Below are 24,017 nucleotides of genomic sequence, written 5' to 3' on the forward strand. Positions count from 1 at the left end.
GTCCGCAACCGCAGGGCTCTCCAGAGGGTGGTGCGGTCTGCCCAACGCATCACACGGGGCACACTGCCTGCCCTCCAGGACATCTACAGCCCCCGTTATCACAGGAAGGCCAAGAAGATCATCAAGGACCTCAGCCACCTAAGCCACACCCTGTTAACCCCGCTACCAACCAGAAGGCGAGGTCGGTACAGGTGCATCAAAGCTGGGGCCGAGAGACTGAAAAACAGCTTCTATCGCAAGCCTATCAGACTGTAAAATAGTCAATACTAGCCAGCCTCCACCCAGTACCCCACTCTGAACTTTAGTCATTGTCACTAGCTGGCTACTACCCGGTTACTCTACCATGCACCTTAGAGTCTTCTGCCCTATAGTCAAGGAACACTGGTCTCTAATAATGTTTACAGACTGTTTAACCCACTTCATATCTACAGTGCATTCGTAAAGTATTCAGACCCCTTTTTCCACATTTTGTTATGTTACAGCCTTATTCTAAAATGGATTAAATTAAAAAAATATCCTCATCAATCCACACACAATACCAGATAATGACGAAGTGAAAACATGTTTTGAGAATTTTTGCTAAATAAAAACAGAAATACCTTATTTACCTAAGTAGCCTCTGTTTTCATGGATTATCCTTGAGATGTTTCTACAACTTGATTGGAGTCCACCTGTGGTAAATTAAATTGATTGGACATGATTTGGAAAGGCACACACCTGTCTATATAAGGTCCCACAGTTGACAGTGCATGTCAGAGCAAAAACCAAGCCATGAGGTCGAAGGAATTGTCCGCAGCGCTCCAAGACAGGATTGTGCCGAGGCACAGATCTGGGGAAGGGTACAAAAACATTTCTGCAGCATTGAAGGTCTCCAAGAATATGGAAGAAGTTTGGAACAACCAAGACTCTTCCTAGAGCTGGGTGCCTAGCCAAACTGAGCAATCGGGGGAGAAGGGCCTTGGTAAGTTAGGTGACGAAGAACCCAATGTTCACTCTGACAGAGCTCCAGAGTTCCTCTGTAGAGATGGGAGAAACTTCTAGAAGGTCAACCATCTCTGCAGCACTCCACCAATCAGGCCTTTACGGTAGAATGGCCAGACGGAAGGCACTCCTCAGTAAAAGTTACATGACAGCCCACTTGAAGTTTGCCAAAAGGTACCTAAAGGACTCAAGATTCTCTGGTCTGATGAAACCAAGTTTGAACTATTTGGCCTACATGCAAAGCGTCATGTCTGGAGGAAAGCTGGCACTATCCCTACGGTGAAGTATGGTGGCAACATCATGCTGTGGGGATGTTTTTCAGCGGCAGGGACTGGGACACAAGTAAGGATCGAGGGAAAGATGAACAGAGCAAAGTACAGAGAGATCCTTGATGAAAACCTTGCTCCAGAGTGCTCAGGACCCCAAACTGGGGCAAAGGTTCACCTTCCAACAGGACAATGACCCTAAGCATACAGTCAAGACAACGCAGGAGTGGCTTCGGGAAAAATCTCTGAATGTCCATGAGTGGCCCAGCCAGAGCCGGACTTGAACCCGATCAAACATCTCTGGAGAGACCTGAAAATAGCTGAGCAGCAACGCTCTCCATCCAACCTGACAGAACTTGAGATGATCTGCAGAGAAGAGTGGAAGAACCTCCCCAAATACAGGTGTGCCAAGCTTGTAGCATCATACCCAAGAAGACTCGAGGCTGTAATCGCTACCAAATGTGCTTCAACAAAGTCCTGAGTAAATTGTCTGAATAGTTATGTGAATGTGATATCAGTTTTTTATTTTTAATAAATATGCAAACATTTCTATAAACTAGTTTCTGCTTTGTCATTATGGGGTATTGTGTGTAGATTGAGGGGGAAAAAACGATTTAATCAATTTTAGAATAAAGCTGTAACTTAACAAAATGTGGATAAAGTCAAGGGGTCTGAATCCTTTCTGAATGCACTGTATATACTGCATTCTAGTCAAGACCTATCCTATTTATCTATTGCTATACATATAGTATTATTCAGATATACTACATATTCTATCCATATACTGTACATAGTGTCTATACATACTGTACCATCACACACACATTTAATTTATATTATATGTGTCATGGTACAATATTTCTAAATTTCTTAATTCCATTATTTTACTTTTTAGATGTGTTTATTGTGGTGTATTGTTAGATATTGCTGGAGCTAGAAACACAAGCATTTCACTACACCTTCAATAACACCTGCCAAATATGCGACTGATACAATTTGATTTAACTATTGACTCTCCCAACACCTCATCTAGACTACCTGTGGTCTGACTCTCCTGTATATCTCTGAAGAGAACTCTGCTATGGAGACTCACCCCTTTACCTGTAAACCCCTTACGTATAAACCCTGCTATGAGACTCACCTGTATATCTTGTAGCGGGTGGAGAAGCCCTGCCGGTTCCTCTCGACAAAGTCTGTGTATTCCTGGGAGTGGTGGAAGGGGCCCTTGTCGGACAGCAGCCAGTCCAGGGGCCCCCCAGGGCGGTCGTGGGGCAGGCTGGCCAATGCAGGGGCCCCGGTCAAGAGCCAGAACCAGACCCAGCAGTGCAGGATCAGAAAGCCCCATAGAGCCATCAGAGGTTGAGGGAGGGAGGGAGGGAAAGAGGGAAGGGATCAGCAGTGGAAGGGATTCCCACACGTGAGCTTACACCTCCTCTGGGATGACAGGTGGATCTGCATTCCCTCACCTCCCCCGGATGACCTGGGAGTAAGAGACATCATTGTCACTTGAGAAATGAATGCTCTTATAATCATCAAGCACTTTCATAATTTTAGAGATCCCATACTGACAAGTAACAAAAAAAATCTGATCTCTTTAGCTCTTATGGAGTACGTCACTAGACATCTGTTTTAAGACTAGCCTGCTGTTCCATCTCTAGTCCAAGCCTCCCATCTTCCTCCTAAGAGTTGTCAATTTATCCCTGCGGCCGTGACCAAACCAGATGCTTGTTTTTTTTTAAGTCCCATTACTGTATTCTGATGACAATCTGTCAAGTGAACTCAGCCATGTGACCATGTGTGTGGGAGTGTTTCAGAAATCATTATTCTCAAACAATAGCACAAGACACCAGGGGGTGGGGGGTGGACATGGGAGCAGGTGCAAGGAGATGAGAGAAAGAGCGGTATGGAGAGAGAGAAAGACTGGGAGAAAGAGTGAAATATGGAGAAAAAGAGAGATAGAAAGAGAGGAGAGAGAGAAGTGTGATAGAAGGTGTGTGCACGCACGTGTGTGTGACTATAATGAATTGCAGACTGGGTGTTATTCACAGAAAAGTGAATATCCCTAACCGATGCAAACACAGGCTTTATCTGGTTCACAATGTGATCACACCAGATTAAAAAGCTCCCATTTTGCTGCATGACATTTAATTCCTCAGTGCAGACATCTGTGTATGGCAATACATATTGATGAGATGTGTATGTGCATGTCCGTATGCATGTGTGTGTGTGTGTGTGTGTTAGGGGCGGGGGGGTTAGATCTGAGTAAGTACACAGCAGGGAGCCAACAATGGAGCGCAGTTCATTTTAGCACAGTGGTGTTCCACATAGTGAGGGAGTTAGGGGAGCTATGAAACACTGCAACCATTGCTATCCTTAGTAATTCCCTTTTAACTTTGTTTTTGTGGCTGTTGTTAGTGTTAAACAGTGAGTTAGCCTTTCAGCTTTTACAACATTCATGCAACAGCAACACTATTTCTGTCAATTGGACCCTCTGCAGCACGTAGGGTTTACATGGCTTTTTGTAAACATTGTGTAAAAGTGACCTTCGCTTGCAGCGAGGGGACTGTCTAACCTGTTAATATTAGAAAAGAGTACAGGGGTCATGTTTAAAGACGCTTTATTTTATCATCCAACAGGCATGGGGCCAAACAAACACTGATGCAGAAAGGAAAACTATTTAGTCTCTCTCTTTCTAGCTGACTTTCTCTCTCACTCATCATCATCTCTATTCTCTCTACTTGCTCAATGTGAAAATCCAGTACGTAAACATTTATCTGTCCACAGATTCAGACAACACCAGCTCTATAATCACATTAACAGACAACACAGACACAACTAACCACATTATTATCTGTTTGAATCATATCAGGTACACACCATTACAACTTTACAAGGGCATTACTGGATCACATATGTGCTTGCATATGCAAACATAAACATTACATTTTCAAACATGGTTAAAATGCCATCCTTGAGCTGCAATAAATATCATATTTTGGTGTTATTTTTGTATTTTATTAGGATACCCATTTGCTGTTGCGAAAGCAGCAGCTTCTCTTCCTGGGGTCCACACAAAACATGACATAATACACATAAGGGATAAACTGACTTTCTGTACATTACCTTGGAAATAATGGACGATGGCGCAGGATGAGGCAGAGCCGAGTCCCTTTGTGGAGTTTATTTTTCCAAGGTAACATACAGAATGGAGGCATTTATCCCACTTATACCACCATGGCCAGATAAACAATATGAAAGTACACATTTAGCGGTATAAATACTTTTTTTTACATTAATATTAAAACATTTATAAGCAAATTCATACTTTCTCACCTTTTGGTTGCTAGAGAACTAATCGTTCATTTGATTAGTTCCATATTTATGGACACGACCCAGTCGTTCGTTCTTTATGTTCCATTGCCCTGCTCAGTGGCAACGTTCTTATCCATTCCTTGCTGCTAGCTAACCAACTAACTATTGCTACACGGTCACTCATTTTATTTTGTTGCGTTTGTATTAGAGGTCGACAGATTCATCGGAATAGCCGATTTAATTAGGGCCGATTTCAAGTTTTCATAACAATCGTATAACAATCGTAAATCGGTATTTTTGGACACCGGTTTGGCCGATCTTTATTTAACTAGGCAAGCCAATTAAGAACACATTCTTATTTTCAATGACGGCCTAGGAACGGTGGGTTAACTGCCTCGTTCAATGGCAGATTTTTACCTTGTCAGCTCGGGGGATTCAATCTTGCAACCTTAAAGTTAACTAGTCCAACGCTCTAACCACCTGATTACATTGCACTCCACGAGGAGCCTGCCTGTTACGCGAATGCAGTAGAAGCCAAGGTAAGTTGCTAGCTAGCATTACACTTATCTTATAAAAAACAATCAATCAATCATAATCACTAGTTACCTACAAATGGTTGATGATATTACTAGTTTATCTAGCGCGTCCTGCGTTGCATATAATCGATGCAGTGCGTATCGTTGCTCCAATGTGTACCTAACCATAAACATCAATGCCTTTCTTAAAATCAATACACAGAAGTATATATTTTTAAACCTGCATATTTAGCTAAAAGAAATCCAGGTTAGCAGGCAATATTAACCAGGTGAAATTGTGTCACTTCTCTTGCGTTCATTGCACGCAGAGTCAGTGTATATGCAACAGTTTGGGCCGTCTAATTTGCCAGAATTTTACGTAATTACGACATAACATTGAAGGTTGTGCAATGTAACAGGAATATTTAGACTTATGGATGCCACCCGTTAGATAAAATACGTAACGGTTCCGTATAAAGTGCCTATAAGTGTAACGTTCGTCATATTCCTCCTCCTCGGATGAGGAGGAGCATGGATCGGACCAACACGCAGCGAGGTATGTAGACATAATGATTTATTATAACAAGACGAACACTGACACGAAATACACTTGAATAGAATACAAAACAACAAAACGACGTAGACAGACCTGAACTTGAGAACTTACATAGACACGAAGAACGCACGAACAGGAAAGACTAGCCAAACGAACGAATAAACGAAACAGTCCCGTGTGGTAGACACAGACACAGGAACAATCACCCACAAACAAACAGTGAGAACAGCCTACCTTAATATGGTTCTCAATCAGAGGAAACGTCAAACACCTACCTCTAATTGAGAACCATATCAGGCAACACATTTAACCCAACATAGAAACACATAACATAGAATGCCCACCCCAACTCACGCCCTGACCAACTAAACACATACAAAAACATCAGAAAACAGGTCAGGAACGTGACAGAACCCCCCCCTCAAGGTGCGAACTCCGGGCGCACCCCTAAAACTCAAGGGGAGGGTCTGGGTGGGCATCTGTCCGCGGTGGCGGATCCGGCGCAGGACGAGGACACCACTCCACCATTGTCTTTGTCCCCCTCCTTAGCGTCCCTTGAGTGGCGACCCTCGCCCCCGACCCTGGTCCAGGAACCTTCACCAAGGCCCCTCCTAAATAGAGAAGACAACTCAGGACAGAGAGGTAGCTCAGCACAGAGAGGTAGCCCAGGACAGAGAGGCAACTCCGGACAGAGAGGCAGCTCCGGACAGAGAGGCAGCTCTGGACTGAATGGTTGCTTCGGACTAGATGCAGCTCCGGACTGGAGGGCAGCTCATGACTGGAGGGCAGCTCATGACTGGAGGGCAGCTCATGACTGGAGGGCAGCTCATGACTGGAGGGCAGCTCATGACTGGAGGGCAGCTCATGACTGGAGGGCGGCTCTGGCAGCTCATGACTGGCTGGCGGCTCTGGCAGCTCCTGACTGGCTGGCGGCTCTGGCAGCTCCTGACTGGCTGGCGGCTCTGGCAGCTCCTGACTGGCTGGCGGCTCTGGCAGCTCCTGGCTGGCTGGCGGCTCTGGCAGCTCCTGACTGGCTGGCGGCTCTGGCAGCTCCTGACTGGCTGGCGGCTCTGGCAGCTCCTGACTGGCTGGCGGCTCTGGCGGCTCCTGACTGGCTGGCGGCTCTGGCGGCTCCTGACTGGCTGGCGGCTCTGGCGGCTCCTGACTGATGGATGGCTCTGGCGGCTCCTGACTGACGGGCGGCTCTGGCGGCTCCTGACTGACGGGCGGCTCTGACGGCTCGGGACAGACGGGCGGCTCTGACGGCTCGGGACAGACGGGCGGCTCTAATGGCTCGGGACAGACGGACGGCTCAGACGGCGCTAGGCAGACGGATGGCTCAGATGGCGCTGGGCAGACGGATGGCTCAGACGGCGCTGGACAGACGGATGGCTCAGACGGCGCTGGACAGACGGATGGCTCAGATGGCGCTGGGCAGACGGATGGCTCAGATGGTGCTGGGCAGGCAGGCAGCTCAGACGGCGCTGGGCAGACGAGCAGTGCAGGCGGCGTTGGGCAGACGGCCGACTCTGACCTGCTGAGGCGCACAGTAGGCCTGGTGCGTGGTGCCGGAACTGGTGGTACCGGACTGGAGACACGCACCTCAAGGCTAGTGCGGGGAGCAGGAACAGGGCACACTGGTTTCTCAAAGCGCACTATAGGCCTGGTGCGTGGTGCCGGAACTGGTGGTACCGGACTGAGGGCACGCACCTCAGGGCGAGTGCGGGGAGAAGGAACAGTGCGTACAGGGCTCTGGAGACGCACAGGAGGCTTGGTGCGTGGTGCCGGAACTGGTGGTACCGGACTGAGGGCACGAACCTCAGGGCGAGTGCGTGGAGAAGGAACAGGGCTCTGGAGACGCACATTAGGCCTAGTGCGTGGTGCCGGAACTGGTGGTACCGGGCTGGGGACACGCATCTCAGGGCTAGTGCGGGGAGCAGTAACAGGACGCACAGGACTCTGGAGACGCCCAGGAGGCTTGGTGCGTGGTGTAGGCACTGTCTTAACCAGACGGCTAGCACGCACCTCAGGACGAGTATGGAGAGCTGTTCCCGGTGACATCAACTCACCGACACGTTCAGTCGGACGAATGTCGTGCCTCATGCACCAAACCAGTACATCCCTCATAACTCTCTCCTCCAATTTCCCCATTAACTCCTTCACTGTCTCTGCGTCGCTCACCTCCAATACCGCCCTGACCGGCTCCTTACGGTAAGCAAGGGGGGTTGGCTCAAGTCTCCTACTTGACCCAGCTACACTCCCTTTTATCCCCCCCCCAAGAAATTTTTGGGTGAGCCTCTCGGGCTTCCAGCCGCTCTGCCTTGCTAGCGCCTCATAATGCCGCCTCTCCGCTTTCGCTGCCTCCAGCTCCGCTTTGGGGCTGCGACACTCCTTTGGTTCTGCCCAGGGTCCTTCTCCGTCTAGGATTTCCTCCCATGTCCATTCCTCCTTGTACCGCTGCTGCTGTCGCTGCTGCCCGTTACCCCGCTGCTTGATCCTTTGTTGGTGGGTGATTCTGTAACGTTCGTCATATTCCTCCTCCTCGGATGAGGAGGAGCATGGATCGGACCAACACGCAGCGAGGTATGTAGACATAATGATTTATTATAACAAGACGAACACTGACACGAAATACACTTGAATAGAATACAAAACAACAAAACGACGTAGACAGACCTGAACTTGAGAACTTACATAGACACGAAGAACGCACGAACAGGAAAGACTAGCCAAACGAACGAACAAACGAAACAGTCCCGTGTGGTAGACACAGACACAGGAACAATCACCCACAAACAAACAGTGAGAACAGCCTACCTTAATATGGTTCTCAATCAGAGGAAACGTCAAACACCTACCTCTAATTGAGAACCATATCAGGCAACACATTTAACCCAACATAGAAACACATAACATAGAATGCCCACCCCAACTCACGCCCTGACCAACTAAACACATACAAAAACAACAGAAAACAGGTCAGGAACGTGACAATAAGAACTAAAGTGCCTATAAGAACATCCAATAGTCAAAGGTTAATGAAATACAAATGGTATAGAGAGAAATAGTCCTATAATAACTACAACCTAATAACTACAACCTAAAACTTCTTACCTGGGAATATTGAAGATTCATATTAAAAGAAACCACCAGCTTTCATATGTTCTCATGTTCTGCGCAAGGAACTTAAACGTTAGCTTTCTTACATGGCACATATTGCAATTTTACTTTCTTCTCCAACACTTTGTTTTTGCATTATTTAAACCAAATTGAACATGTTTTTTTATTTATTGGAGGCTAAATAGATTTTATTGATGTATTATATTATGTTAAAATATGTGTTCATCCAGTATTGTTGTAATTGTCATTATTACAAATAAATAAAAATCGTCCGATTAATCGGTATCGGGTTTTTTTGGTCCTCCAATAATCGGTATCGGTGTTGAAAAATCATAATCTGTCAACCTCTAGTTTGTATAAGCTGTTTATCCTGCTTATACCACAGTTGCCAAAGAAAACAATACTATAAGCACCAGTGAAAGCTGCTGAGGGGAGGACTGCTCATAATAATGGCTGGGAAGGAGTGAATGGAATGTCATCAAACACATGGAACCAATTTATTTGATACCATTCCAATATTCCACTCCAGCTTTTAACACGAGCCTGTACTCCCCAATTAAGGTGCCACCAACCTCATGTGATAAGCACACATTTACCGGTAGAAATACAATATTTTCATTTACAGTGCATTCGGAAAGTATTCAGACCCCTTCACTTTGTTACGTTAGTCATATTTTAAAATTGACCAAATATATTTTTTCCTCATCAATTTACACACAATAACCCATAATGACAAAGCAAAAACCGTTTTTAAAATGTTTTGCAATAAAACGTAAATATCTCATTTACATAAGTATTCAGACCCTTTACCTTGTTGAAGCACCTTTGGCAGCGATTACAGCCTTGTCTCTTTGTGGGTATGACGCTACAAGCTTGGTGATCCTCTCAAGCTCTCAGGTTGGATGGGGAGTGTCGATGGATAGCTATTTTCCAGTCTTTCCGGAGATGTTCGATCGGGTTCAAGTCCAGGCTCTAGCTGGTCCACTCAAGGACATTCAGAGACTTGTTCCGAAGCCACTCCTGCATTGTGTTGGCTGTGTGCTTAGGGTTGTTGTCCTGTTGGAAGGTGAACCTTCGCCCCCAGTCTTAGGTCCTGAGCGATATGGAGCAGGTTTTCATCAAGGATCTCTCTACTTTTCTCCGCTCATCTTTCCCTCGATTCTGCCTAGTCTCCCAGTCCTTGCCACTGAAAAACATCCCCACAGCATGATGCTGCCACCACCATGCTTTACCGTAGGGATTGTGCCAAGTTTTCTCCAGACGTGATGCTTGGCATTCAGGCCAAAGAGTTCAATCTTGTTTTCATCAGACCAGAAAATCTTGTTTCTTATGGTCTGAGAGTCCTCTAGGTTCCTTTTGGCAATCTCCAAGCGGGCTGTCATGTGCCTTTTACTGAGGAGTGGCTTCTGTCTGGCCACTCTACCATAAAGGCCTGATTGGTGGAGTGATTCAGAGATGTTTGTCCTTCTGGAAGGTTCTCCTATCTCAACAGAGAAATTCTGGAGGTCTGTCAGAGTGACCATTGGGTTCTTGGTAATCTCCCTGACCAAGGCCCTTCTTCCCCGATTGCTCAGTTTGGCTTTGCGGCCAGCTCCAGGAAGAGTCTTGGTGGTTCCAAATTTCTCCATTTAAAATTATGTTGGCCACTGTGTTCTTGGGGACCTTTAATGCTGCAGACATTTTTTGGTACCCTTCCCAGATCTGTGCCTCGACACAATCCTGTCTCGGAGCTCAACATACAATTCCTTCGACCTCATGTCTTGGTTTTTGCACCAGAGGCGAAAGAAATGCACATCTATTTAGGCGAGGTGCAGGCTACCTAATAACCAACGTTTCGAAAGACAAGCTGTCTTCATCAGGGTATAATGACAAACACTACAGGGTGACTAGTTTATAGTGTCAAAGGACACACACAGGTGTCTGTAATCATGGCCGGGTGTGGCCTGATATCATTGGTTAATTCTCAGATATAAAAATAACATACCAAAAACATTAAAGGATAGCATACGATCATAGATACAATTTGGCTACATAGGCCAACAAACATTTACAATAGCAAAATCACAAGAATGGCTTCAGATCAAAGTCAAAGGGAGCAAGGGTCTTTAAATTAAAGATCAAGAAAGCCTCTCATTTTAACAAATTGTCGAGGTCACCCCCTTTCCTAGCGAGGGTGACATGTTCGATGCCGATATAACGTAGGGACGAAATCGAGTGGTTTGCTTGCACAAAGTGGGCCGCAACTGGGTAAGTCGAGTTTTTGCACCTAATGGTGCTATGATGCTCCCAGATTCGTAATTTTAAATTTGCACTTTGTTTTACCCAAATCATTTTTATCACAAGGACAAGTTATAAGATAAATAACCTTAGTGGAGAACGTGATAATGCCTTTGCACTGTCAACTGTGGGACCTTATATAGACAGGTGTGTGCCTTTCCAAATCATGTCTAATCAATTCAATTTACCACAGATGGACTCCAATCAAGTTTTAGAAACATCTCAAGGATGATCAATGGAAACAGGATGCACCTGAGCTCAATTTCGAGTCTCAGAGCAAAGGGTCTGAATATTTATGTAAATAAGGTATTTCAGTTTTTTATTTTTAATACATTTGCAAAAATGTTGAATTTTTTTTGGGGGGGGGGCTTTGTCATTATGGGGTATTGTGTGAGATTATTTATTTTTTAAATCCATTTTAGAATAAATCTGTAATGTAACAAAATGTGGAAAAAGTAAAGTGGTCTGAATACTTTCCGAAGGCACACAATATCTGGGGCAAATAGGGGAGATGCGTTGTGCCGTGTGGTGTTGCTGTATCTGTTTTTTTAAATCAGGTTTGTTCTTTTGAGCAATATGAGATGGAAAGGAGTTCCATGCAATAATGGCTCTATATAATATTGTACGCTTTTTTGAATTTGTTCTGGATTTGAGGACTGTGAAAAGACCCCTGGTGGCATGTCTGGTGAGGTAAGTGTGTTTGTCAGAGCTGTGTGTAAATTGACTATGCAAACCATTTGGAATTTTTACATTAAGGTTTCTTTTAAAAAGAAGAAGTGATGCAGTCAGTCTCTCCTCAACTCTTAACCAAGAGAGACTGGCATGCATAGTATTCATACTGTATTAGCCCTCAGATTACAATGAAGAACAAGATGTGCCACTCTGTTCTGGGCCAGAGGCAGATTAACTAGGTCATTCTTTGCAGCACTTGACCACATGACTGGACAATAATCACGATAAAACAAAACTAGAGTCTGCAGTACTTTTTTTTGAATGTGGTGCCAAAAAAAGCAGAGCATTTCTTTATCATGGACAGACCTCTCCCCATCTTTATACCCATAGAATCTATATGTTTTGACCATGACAGTTTACAATCTAAGGTAACATCAAGTAATTGAGTCCCAACTTCAGCAGCCACACCATTCATTACTAGATTCAGCTGAGGTCAAGAGCTTATGGAATGATTTGTACCAAATACAATGCCCTTAGTTGTAGAGACGAGTTTATTACAAGCCACCCATTCCAAAACTGACTGAAACTCCTTGTCAAGGGTTTCAGTGACTTCATTATCTGTGTTTGCTGACACGTACAGTTGAAGTCGGAAGTTTACATACACCTTAGCCAAATATATTTAACTACGTTTTTCACAATTCCTGACATTTAATCCAAGCAAAAAATCCCTGTCTTAGTTCAGTTAGGATCATCCACTTTATTAAGAATGTGAAATGTCAAGATAATAGTAGAGAGAATGATTTATTTCAGCTTTTATTTCTTTCATCACATTCCCAGTGGGTCAGAAGCTTACATACACTCAATTAGTATTTGGTAGCATTGCCTTTAAATTGTTTAACTTGGGTCAAACGTTTTGGGTAGCCTTCCACAAGCTTCCCACAATAAGTTGGGCGAATTTTGGCCCATTCCGCCTGACAGAGCTGGTGTAACTGAGTCAGGATTGTAAGCGTCCTTGCTTGCACACACTTTTTCAGTTCTGCCCACACATTTTCTATAGAATTGAGGTCAGGGCTTTGTGATGGCCACTCCAATACCTTGACTTTGTTGTCCTTGACTTTGTTGTCTTGCCACAACTTTGGAAGTATGCTTGCGGTCATTGTTCATTTGGAAGACCAATTTGCAACCAAGCTTTAACTTCCTGACTGATGTCTTGAGATGTTGCTTCAATATATCCACATCAGTTCCCTCCCTCATAATGCCATCTATTTTGTGAAGTGCACCAGTCCCTCCTTCAGCAATGCACCCCCACAACATGATGCTGCCACCCCCGTGCTTCACGGTTGGTATTGTGTTCTTCAGCTTGCAAGCCTCCCCCTTTTTCCTCCAAACATAACGATGGTCATTATGGCCAAACAGTTCTATTTGTTTCATCAGACCAGAGGACATTTCTCCAAAAGTACGATCTTTGTCCCCATGTGCAGTTGCAAACTGTAGTCTGGCATTTTTATGGTGGTTTTGTAGCAGTAGCTTCTTCTTTGCTGAGCGGCCTTTCAGGTTATGTCGATACAGGTTATGTCGATATAGGACTCATTTTATTGTTGATATAGATACTTGTGTACCTGTTTCCTCCAGCATCTTCACAAGGTCCGTTGCTGTTGTTCTGAGATTGATTTGTACTTTTCGCACCAAAGGAGATCATCACTAGGAGACAGAACGCGGCTCCTTCCTGAGCGGTATGACGGCTGCGTGGTCCCATGGTGCATGGTCCCACCTATAGTCGTTTGGAAATTGCTCCCAATGATGAACCGGACTTGTGGAAGTCTACAAAAAAAATTCTGAGGTCTTGGCTGATTTCTTTTGATTTTCCCATGATGTCAAGCAAAGAGGCACTGAGTTTGAAGGTTGGCCTTGAAATACATCCACAGGTACACCTCCAATTGACTCAAATTATGTCAATTAGCCTATCAGAAGCTTCTAAAGCCATGACATCATTGTCTGGAATGTTCCAAGCTGTTTAAAAGCACAGTGTATGTAAACTTCTGACCCCCTGGAATTGTTATACAGTGATTTAAGTGAAATAATCTGTCTGTAAACAATTGTTGGAAAAATGTTGTGTCATGCACAAAGTAGATGTCCGAGCCGACTTGCTAAAACCATAGTTTGTTAACAAGAAATTTGTGGAGTGGTTGAAAAACGAGCTTTATTGACTCCAAACTAAGTGTATGTAAACTTCCGACTTCAACTGCATATGGTTGAATCATCTGCATACATAGACACACAGGCTTTGTTTAATGCTAGTGGCAGGTCATTGGTAAAAATAAAAATAAAAGAGTAGAGGGCCTAGAGAGCTGCCCTCTGGCACACCACACCCTATATGTTTAACATTAGATAGGCTTCCATGAACGAAAACCCCTCTGAGTTCTATTAGATAGATAGCTCGGAATCCACAATAGGGCAGAGGTTGAAAAGCCATAAGATGTTAGTTCTCAGCAACAGTTTATGGTTTATAATATCGAAGTCTGCACTGAAATATAACAGTACAGCTCCCACAATCATCTTATTATCAATTTATTTAAACCAAGCATCAGTCCTTTATGTCAGTGCAGTAGATGTTGAGTGCCCTTCTCTATAAGCATGCTGAAAGTCTGTTGTCAATTTGTTGACAGAGAAATAGCATTGTATTTGGTCAAACACCATTTTTTCCAACAGCTTACTAAGAGCTGGCAAGGTATGCTGTTAGTAAAGGCCGCTCTACCACTCTTGGGTAGCAGCATGACTTTGGCTTTCCTCCAGGACTGAGGACAAACACCTTCCTCTGGACTCAGATTAAATATATGACAGATAGGAGTGGCCATAGAGTCATCCATCATCCTCAGTAGCTTTCCATCTAAGTCGTCAATGCCAGAAGGTTTGTCATCATTGAACGACAAAAAAAGATCCACCTCTCCCACATTAACTTTAAAAAATTGAAACTTACAATGCCTTTCATTATTTAATTTGTTTTATGCATGAATATGATGGCTCACTGTTCGCATTTCCTGCCTAAATTTGCACACTTTGCCAATTAAGAATAGTACTTGGAAATATGGAAATATAGATTAGCCAAATTATTTTACCTGAGGATGACCCCAAAACGAATGACTTATTAGCCAGCCCTACACTGTTGTCATGGGTAACTTATTGGGCTCATGGATTCGAGTTCATCACTGAATGGCATGCTTTGAGCACAACTGAAAAGTGCTATTTACATGTGTAAAATGAATGCCATATGCTGCATTTGCTATAGGCCTATTGTATACCTTTTTGTTGGTGACACTTTGATATCTCGATAATATGCAGCTGTTTAATTAAAGGGCAAATCCACAGATTAAATAATAACGGTCGCCCCGCCTCTGTTTTGGCAAAAAGCAGAGGGATGGGCTTGGAGAAATGTAATCACTCTCAGATTAATAGACAGAGCTATGGATGCAAGGACTGACAATCCTTATATTTTGGGTTCTCATGGAGTGTGACAGTTGAACTAAACTCATGAGGCATTTATTATATCATATTCTTCAAGAATCAATGGAAATATATATATAATTTATAAGTCCAAAAATGGATGTAGCAACTACAGATTGCCCCGTTAAGTCTATCAAAAGTGTGCAAGTTTGAGGATGGATTTTTTTTGTTATTAACATGAATTAGATTGCCAAGAGTAGGCAAAGCTGTTAAGGCAAAGTGTGGCTACTTTGAAGAATCTCAAATATATTTTGATTTGTTGGGTTACTACATGAATCCATATTTGTTACTTCATAGTTTGAGTAGGTGTCCAAACTTTTGACTGGTACTGTAAATATACACTGTAGCACACTCCCATTTAAGCGTTCCTGTCTCTTCTATAGATGTTATATCCTTGTATTACTATCGCTGTATCGTCAAAGGAATTATCTAAGTGATGGCTAATAATATATGAATGTTATCTGATGTTACATATATTAATATGGGCTATTTTCAGCCCTTTCCTGGGTAGCTTTTCAGAGATAGACATAATGTGTGACCCTTTTCAGAAAACTAGGTGTATGGTATGTCGTGGGTCAACTACTTCACAGGAGAGCCGTTTGAACATAAACTTTAAAAAAAAAATCAAAATCTGTTTTTGGCAGATGTGCCTTTTCGAACATATAAACTTTCATGTGCCTTAATAACAAACTTGTATGCCATCTGTAAATACGAATAAAATGGTTAAATTATGAGCATAGTTGGTTAAACCACAGAAAAGGCAACAACCTTCCTACTAGCCAAGATTGACTGAGAATGTGTGGGCTGGAGATGCCTAGTTTAAATTGGTCTGCCATATCAGTATGTGTAGGTAATCCTGTCCAACGCGGCTTTAAAAATATATATAAATATTGCGTAGTAAAACTTTAAAAAAGACTCCACTATGCAAGTATCCATTTCAATTGAATGTCACTGCAACAACTGTTTCAGAGCACTCTCGTCTGAGTGTGCCAGAGTGCAGAATAACTGATGAATTTACAAACGTTCAACACCGGTTGAATATGGCCGGTGTCAGTATATGTTGGCAAAAAAGCACAATTAAATTGTTGCCAGGAGCACAGTTAGTCACCAATGCTCTGGATAACATGAAAACATCTTAATCAACTCTGCTAGAGAGAGCAAAATGGTCAGAGTTTGGGTCGGGGCTAAAGCTTAAGATGATTCTCATGGCATTGTACACGGTCAGTGTGAACCAGATTGACTTGACACAACGGGCCAAGCAAGCTGTACAAACAAAACGGAACGACGTCTTATTTAATGAAAGGGTTTGCAGTCTGCCGTGAAGCGTTCCTCCAAGTATACGGGTAAGTGTCTAGCTACATTTTCATATATTATACATTTCTAATTTTGTCATAAAGTTTTTTCATTGCAAGTTAAAAGGTTACTATTAGCTAGCCCGTGGATGTTAGCTGGCTGGCCCGTTAGCTAACATTACGTTTATGATCTGTGTGTAGTAATGTTCTCAGAATACAATTTCGCATTGCCAGTTATAGCCTAATGTTAGCTAGCTAACTACCTAACATCGAACCCATTTGGTTAACTTTAGCTAGCTATGACAATCGGTTTGTATTGCTAGTACTTTATGCATTAGGATTATGGTTTGTTGTTTAGCTATGATTACATGACCCATCAAGTTAGCCAGGTGTATTTATTGTATAGTAATGCCAAAATATTTGTATCTGGAATTTGTCTTTCAGTATCAGTAGAACACGCCTGACACTTCTTCACCAGTCATACAAGGAGAATGGTCAGGTTACACCTGAAGCATGAGGACTTGCAGCAAATTGTGATCTTCATCAACAACTACGCAAAGGATAATGCAATGGTATTACGAGGACGCCACCCAGGATACAAACACTTGGTGGAAAGCTGCTACTATCCCATATGAGAAAAGCAGCAGTGTGGCGTCTCTACAAGGAATCTATGACAAAACTTGATATGTAAAGCATAAACAACACATTTTGATTATTTAATTTACCTCCAACGTGAGTGGCGCTACTTTTATTGATCTCACATAATTTTTTTGTTATTTCCTGTTTTACAACTTCGATGCTCTGGAGCCTGGTGTCGTTGTCGACAAGGAGCGTTTGGACTCAAGTCGGAACCAGGTTTCAGCTGCTGCGCAACGCTGACATCCTTTCTCCCAAAGATGGTGTTTCTGTACAAGCACCACCTGGACAGAACACAGCTAGACAAATATCTTTGAGAAGATCAGGGAGTTTTGCGACGAAGAGGCTATGGACGTCACATGCCCTGCACCAAAGTCAAGGGCAGGACAGAAACAGGCTCTCCGATTATAGATTATCTTGTTTATGCGTGGTTCGGACGGACCAGTTCATCACTGGGGGTGAGTTCACAGTCATCAGCACTCTCTGCAGTGCCTCTATTCAAATGACTCTCTCCTAACACACACACACATGCCATACGTTGCTGCTATTTATTAAAACACTTTATCCTGCTGCTCAGCCACTTTACCCCTGATTGTATGCTCTTGTACATACTGTATATTATTTTCTTCATATTGGCACTCTGTTTTTGATATTAGTACTATGCAAGAAATCATTTCACTATACCGTTTAAACCTTCTGTAGAGACCCATCCACTTAGCAAGATGTGGCTGGAGGTTATAGCATTTATTTCTGGGTAAGCGTCATCTAATATTTATAACATATTTTTATCTGGATATTTTGTTTACCTGGAACCTTTCCTTATTTTACGCTATTACTTTTACCACTTTTAGTCTTAATCTTTACTACACTACTGACTGTTTAGCACAAAACAGCCCAACCAGCTGACCGCCAGGTCGCAGTTGTAAATGAGAACTTGTTCTCAACTAGCCTACCTGGTGAAATAAAGGTGAAATAAAAAATAAAATAAACATGACCTCACATGTGAATCCTTAAAGAGATGGGTGGTGTTGGCTTAAGAGGGTGTGAACAATGCTGAATGGGTGTAGACAAAGGAGAGCTCTCCAGGAGGTACCAAAACATTCAAAGGCAATTTTCTCAAAACTGAGGTTACTTTAAACTATCAACTTTCAAAGCAGAATTCCTTTCCCATTGTTCCTCAAATGCAGTGTATGATATACCATTTTGTAGTTCTGTTTCTCTACTTTTATCCAATATAAAACACACAATTTCAAATGGTTCTACATAAGACCGAATCAAGTTGGTCGGTCACATACGGAAAATAACAAACAAAGCATCAGGGGAAAAAAAACCTTCAGCAGCCCATTAATCAGTTGGTGTGTGTGTGTGTGCGCCCTGCGGGGTTGAAGCTTTGAACCTATAGGCTTGCCTCTCATCCCTTCCAGGCTTTTGGGAGGGAGGGTGGGTAATGAGCCTGTCATAGTGGATGTAAGCCATGTCCCCAAGCACTCTGGCAGCTTTCATGGCTGAGATTAGTTATTTTCTCTTCAGGTGCACAACTTCAGGATAGTCCTCGTTCCTCTCAAGTTCTTGGCTCTTTCTAGAACAGCTACCTTGTCCTTGAACCTGAGCGCGATCGGCCTGGGCCGGTCACCAGGGCCGGAGGTGGGTTTTTCAATCCTGTGGGAGTGCTCCACCTCAATCTTCCTGTGGTCCATCTTCAGTTTCTCCGAGATAATTTCCCTCACGTTGTCCTCAAATTCCGTCCAGGTTTCATGTGGAGATTTTTCAATTCCGTCCAAAACAATGTTTTTCCGCATTAATTGTCCCTTGAGTCTGATTTCTCTGTCATTGTTATCATGAATTCACATACAGAAGGTATGTCCTCCCTCAGTGACTTACAGATTGCTGTCATCTTGCTGTTTTCCTGTTGAAACTCAATCGAGTTGACCCTGGGAGAACTGCAAACTGTTTTTCAGGTCCTGGACCTCTCTGGTAAAGTAATCTATTATTTTATTAAATGACTCCACCAGTATGTGGACACAACACTTGAAGCTATTTTCTTGTTGTTGTTGTAACAACCATGGTCTTTGTCATGGTAAAAATGTAAGCTATGCTGTTACTCCTCACAGTTCCAGACAGTGCAAGTAGCAAGGAAGATGGAAACAGCAACAAACAGCAGGGATATAGACAGTCACAAGCCCGGGACAAGCTGCGTTCAAGCCCTCAAGGAAACCCCGCCAGCTTGATAGCATATAGGCAGCTTACAGTGGCAGCTAGGCTATGGCAAGCAGCTCAGAACCTTAGTCAGCAGGATCCCTGGATATGGCAGTGGTCCCAGCAACTGATGCCAACCATGTTGCAGGATCCAAACTCAAAGGTAGCTAGTAACCAAACTTGATCAATAAAACACTTTTCAGAGACTTTCAAAACAAAAACCTGAGCTCTCCCTCGTTCTGCATTCAATAGGAAGTGAGATTGTTGTTCACATTCTTTATATTATGTAGATACTAAGCCTATTGCAAGAATACTCCCTGTTTGGGATGTCATAATGCCTGGAGAAGTATTTATCTCAGGAACAACATCAGTATAGCAATCTACTGCTCTGCACAGCGTGACTGCAATGTAGGTGACCTGGAACACCACCATATATATAGAAACAACACAAGGATTGTCGTAGCCGAGGCCGTGGCTGGGGAGTGAAAGGCAGTTTAATTATTACCAGCCGTAAGAGAGAGAACAAAGGCTCTGGTGGCTCCACTCAAATATTATTACACAGTACAACGTGGGCCAGCTATTAACCCAGGGCTGTTTGTAGCCACCGCACAAAGGCCAGAGATGGGTGTATGTATGTTAGGCAATGTATGTGTGAAGTGCTCTGGGTGAAAAGAATGCAAATGATTAGGGTGTCCAATCAAAAACGCATTTTTTACCAATGGGTAAAATAATAAATATGTTAATGTGTAGATAATCCTCTGAGGAAACCAATGGTCCAACCTCATGTCTCTATCATAATCCGTTCAAAACGTATTGTAGTTATTAACCCTTGTAGGATGGTAAAAATTAGGTCAACTAAATCAATGGCCAGAGAAAAAAAGTTGTTAAAAATCTGGAAAATAGCATTGCGTCAGCTAGACTGGATGCTGTGGGAGAATTAAGAATACCTGACAGGTTTATCATTGAACTCGTCATCTCTCTTCTCAAATCTGGAGGACATAAAACAGAGATAGGATAGATTTTGATTTTGAGATATGACATGTAAATGCGCAGTGCCTGTTCTTGTTCGAAGACTTCACACACAAACCAGCTTATCTGTGAAATGTCAATAGAACACTGAGCAAGATTTTTATTTCTTTTCAAAGCATTTTACCGTTAATTCAACTCGTGTCAGGTTTATTTAGTTATTTGCAAAAACAAAAACAACTTGAAGTCGACGACATAAAATTCTCAAAAGTTTCTACGAGAAAGTTGCACCGCTCTGTCAACAGAGCTCGGTGCTTATTATCAGATGTATTATCTTACGAAATCCAACTTTTGGGATATAATGTGAATGATATGTGACCGACTGGCTCAATTCGGTCTTATGTAGGTCTTATTTTTTTTTTTTACATTGGCTAAAAGTAGAGACTCAGAGCTAGAAAAGGGTATATCATACACTACAGTTGAGGAACAATGGGAAAGTAATTCTGCTTTGAATGTTGATAAACTTGTAACCTCACTTTTGAGAAAATGTCCCTTAAATGTTTTGGTACACCTACTGGAGAGCTCTTCGTCGACACCCATTCAGCATCTTCACACCCTCTTAAGCTTTAGCCCCACCCATCTCTTTAAGGATTCACATATGAGGCCATGTACTAAACAACCAAAGATTAAGGCTAAAGGCTGGTTTATACTACAAGTGTGTTCGTAAATTGAATCTGGAATGCCAGAGTGTGCTCTGGGCGTTCATAAAGATGTCAGATTGTCCGTTTGTAAATTCAGAGCGTTTTGCTCTCGGAGTGTTCAGAGCCCACACTGGATGCTCTGGCCGAGGAGTAGGGTTGATCCGAGCGTTCTGACCTAACAACTGCAGTCAAGCACCCAAACTAACTGGCTAATGTTAGCTTGCTTGCTAAGTACTTCCAGACACAAATGAGAGAATTTACTCAGAATAGCAGAGCTTGTTAGGTTTTTTTTATGTTATCCGGAGTGTTGGTGACTGGAATTGTGTTGCTGGCAACAATTTAATTACGCTTTTTTGCTAATGTTTACTGACACCGGTCATATTCAACGGGTGTTGAGCGTTCGTAAATTGGTCAGTGATTCTGCACTCTGGCACGAGTGCTTTGAAATTGGAGTAGATAGCCAGAGTGAATTTACCACCTACGTCTATCGACAGTTGTCGCAGTAACATCATGAACATTCTATTGAAATGGTTACTTGCATAGTGGAGTCTTTTGTTTAAACATGTAGCTAGCTAGGTAAACAATGAGCCATAATCCCAACTCATAATGTTACTACCCTGCATGAATCTGCAGGTAGCTAACCAACCAGGTTCAATGTTAGCTAGCTAACATTAGCATATAACTAGCAATGCAAATGACGGAGATAGGAATAATATTACCACACAGATCATACACATAACGTTAGCTAGCGAGCCAGCAAGCTAATGTTAGCTAGCTAGCAAATAGTAAACTTTAACAAAATTAGAAATGTGTAAAATCAACAAATGTAGCAAGCTAGACTATCCCGTATACATGGATGGACGCTTCTCCCTCTCTGTCATGGATTCCATGCTTGCCCTTAGTTTGAAGATGTAACAGTAGTCCGGAGACAGCTGTTTTATACAACAGCCTTGCGTGCGTTTTCTTTTCAAAATCTGTCTGCATATTTTCAATCAAACACCAGAATTTGCTCCATCTCCTTAGCTATCATACTCTAAATCCACTGATTTCAAAACTCGGTCCTCCAGAAAGTGGAGGGCAACACTTATGCAGTTCTACTATGTGATATCTTTCAAAAAGCTGTGTTAGAAATTATTACCCACACATACTGACCAGCTCATGTTATAGACAGAAGCGTGCTACCTGGCAGACCGATCCGAACTCATCTCTCAGCATATCCAGCCCACTCATTATCTCAGCCAATCATGGCTAGCGAGAAGATTGCTGTCTTTTTCCATGGCTAAACCAACTAGGCTCGTAATTTAACAATTGTATTAGTATTTACAGATGGCATAAACATTTGTTATTAAAATTCACATGTTCCAGAAGGCATTTCTGGACAAAAAAATAAATAAAATAAAAGTTTGTTCAAATAGCTCTCCTGTGAAGTAGTGACACGTGACATACACCTAGTTTCCTGAAACGAGTCTCATACAGTACTTGTCAAAATGTTGAACACACCTACTCATTCAACGAGTAGGTGTTTCCAAAATCTAATTAGCGTAATACAAACATTTCCATCAAAATCAGTCTGTTTAATCTAGAGATATCTGTTATTTTGCATGGGCTGCCTCTCAATCCACCACATCCGCCAATAGCGGCCTTCCGCATCTGCGGTGGAAGTTGGCCGAGCTACAGCAATGTTTGTCAGACCATGAGACATCCTGAAAATCGGCCTTCTTATGAAAACGTCTGTAGTATCCGAACGGTTTGGCCTACAATATGGCCAACTAATATGACCACTCTATGGAAAGGTGAGACTCTCATGAACATGCCGGTTGTTTTGCTGTAGGATAACAAAGCTGATTTAGAGAAAACATTTTAAAAGTCCATATACAGTATATCGTGAATCACCCATTCATTAGAAACCTTTTTTAGATGATTTTTTGTCCATATCACCCAGCCCTAGTTACACTGACTGAATTGACCAGCAATCAGCACAGAAGTACAGATCTTAATATAAAATCATATTAAAAAAAATTATGTTTTGAGTTTGATTAGGTTTTATTCTGTTCAGTTTTAGACACAACAGGACAACATTATTAGAGTATATTTGAACTATAATACACTGCTATTGTCTTCATTCTCATTGTTCATGCAGCAGAGTGTACTAGTAGCTAGTGCTGTAAGCCTTGAAATGGGGCCAGGGATGGTTGGTTCTATAGCTCTGTGACCCATTTAGATGTCCCACAGAGGATTGCCCTAAATCCATGCTAAATAATCATATTGATTATTAATAATGCCATTCATTCACGTAATCTCTACTCCATTTTCACAGAACATTTCTCAAAGAGCTCATGTTTGATATATGTCCTTTATGCAGTCACCTGTTACAGACCTAGGTATAAAAGTTCAATTGTTATGAACACACCTGTCCGTCTCCAACGGTTTGAACAGCATGCTAGCCTGTCCACTTTGTTCAGATGTTTATATCAAGTGGCCCAACTTATTTCTCAGAACGAGAATGAGTTGCCAAATCCTTATATAATGTTCTTTTTAATGGTCATTGCACAATTATCAAACACAGACTATACAGCTAGTATAACAGTCTGTGTGGCTAAAATGCTGCTAGCGGTACATGGTACCGCAATGCTGCACGCAACAGAAACTGATCATTCATTTTCCAGAATCAATGTTAATTGATACTCCCGTTTTAGTAGGGTCTGCTCTTCACACAATGTAGGTTCTCCTCTATTACAGTAAAATAACATTTCAATGTGTTTTGGTGTCCATATGAGCTGTTGGACCAAACCTCAAATGCAAATAGTAAGTTGAAAGAGAGAGAAAGAAGAGATATTACATTTTTGTTATTCTGAGTGGCAGGAGGAGGAACTTGGTGTGTGTGTCTAAATGGGAGGGTGCACAGTCACAGCAAAAGGAGCGAAGGAGATGAGACCAAAAGACAACATGAGAACAAGCGGCCATAAACTAAAAATAAAATAAACCTTGATTCTTGCAATACAGGCATTTGGAATATTGTGTTAAAA

General features: G+C 42.6%; 1 protein-coding gene across 1 annotated transcript in view; it reads right to left on the reverse strand.

Moving 5' to 3' along the window:
• LOC120052607 (BMP/retinoic acid-inducible neural-specific protein 3-like) overlaps positions 1-24,017 on the reverse strand; it is an 86,980-nt gene that overhangs the window by 41,582 nt on the left and 21,381 nt on the right. The window contains exon 2 of the mRNA XM_038999616.1: positions 2,389-2,727. Coding sequence (XP_038855544.1) covers positions 2,389-2,600 — 212 coding nt within the window. The 5' untranslated portion in view covers positions 2,601-2,727. The remainder of the gene's footprint in view (positions 1-2,388; positions 2,728-24,017) is intronic.

This window comes from Salvelinus namaycush, chromosome 8, assembly GCF_016432855.1.
Source record: "Salvelinus namaycush isolate Seneca chromosome 8, SaNama_1.0, whole genome shotgun sequence".
Lineage (NCBI taxonomy): Eukaryota > Metazoa > Chordata > Actinopteri > Salmoniformes > Salmonidae > Salvelinus > Salvelinus namaycush.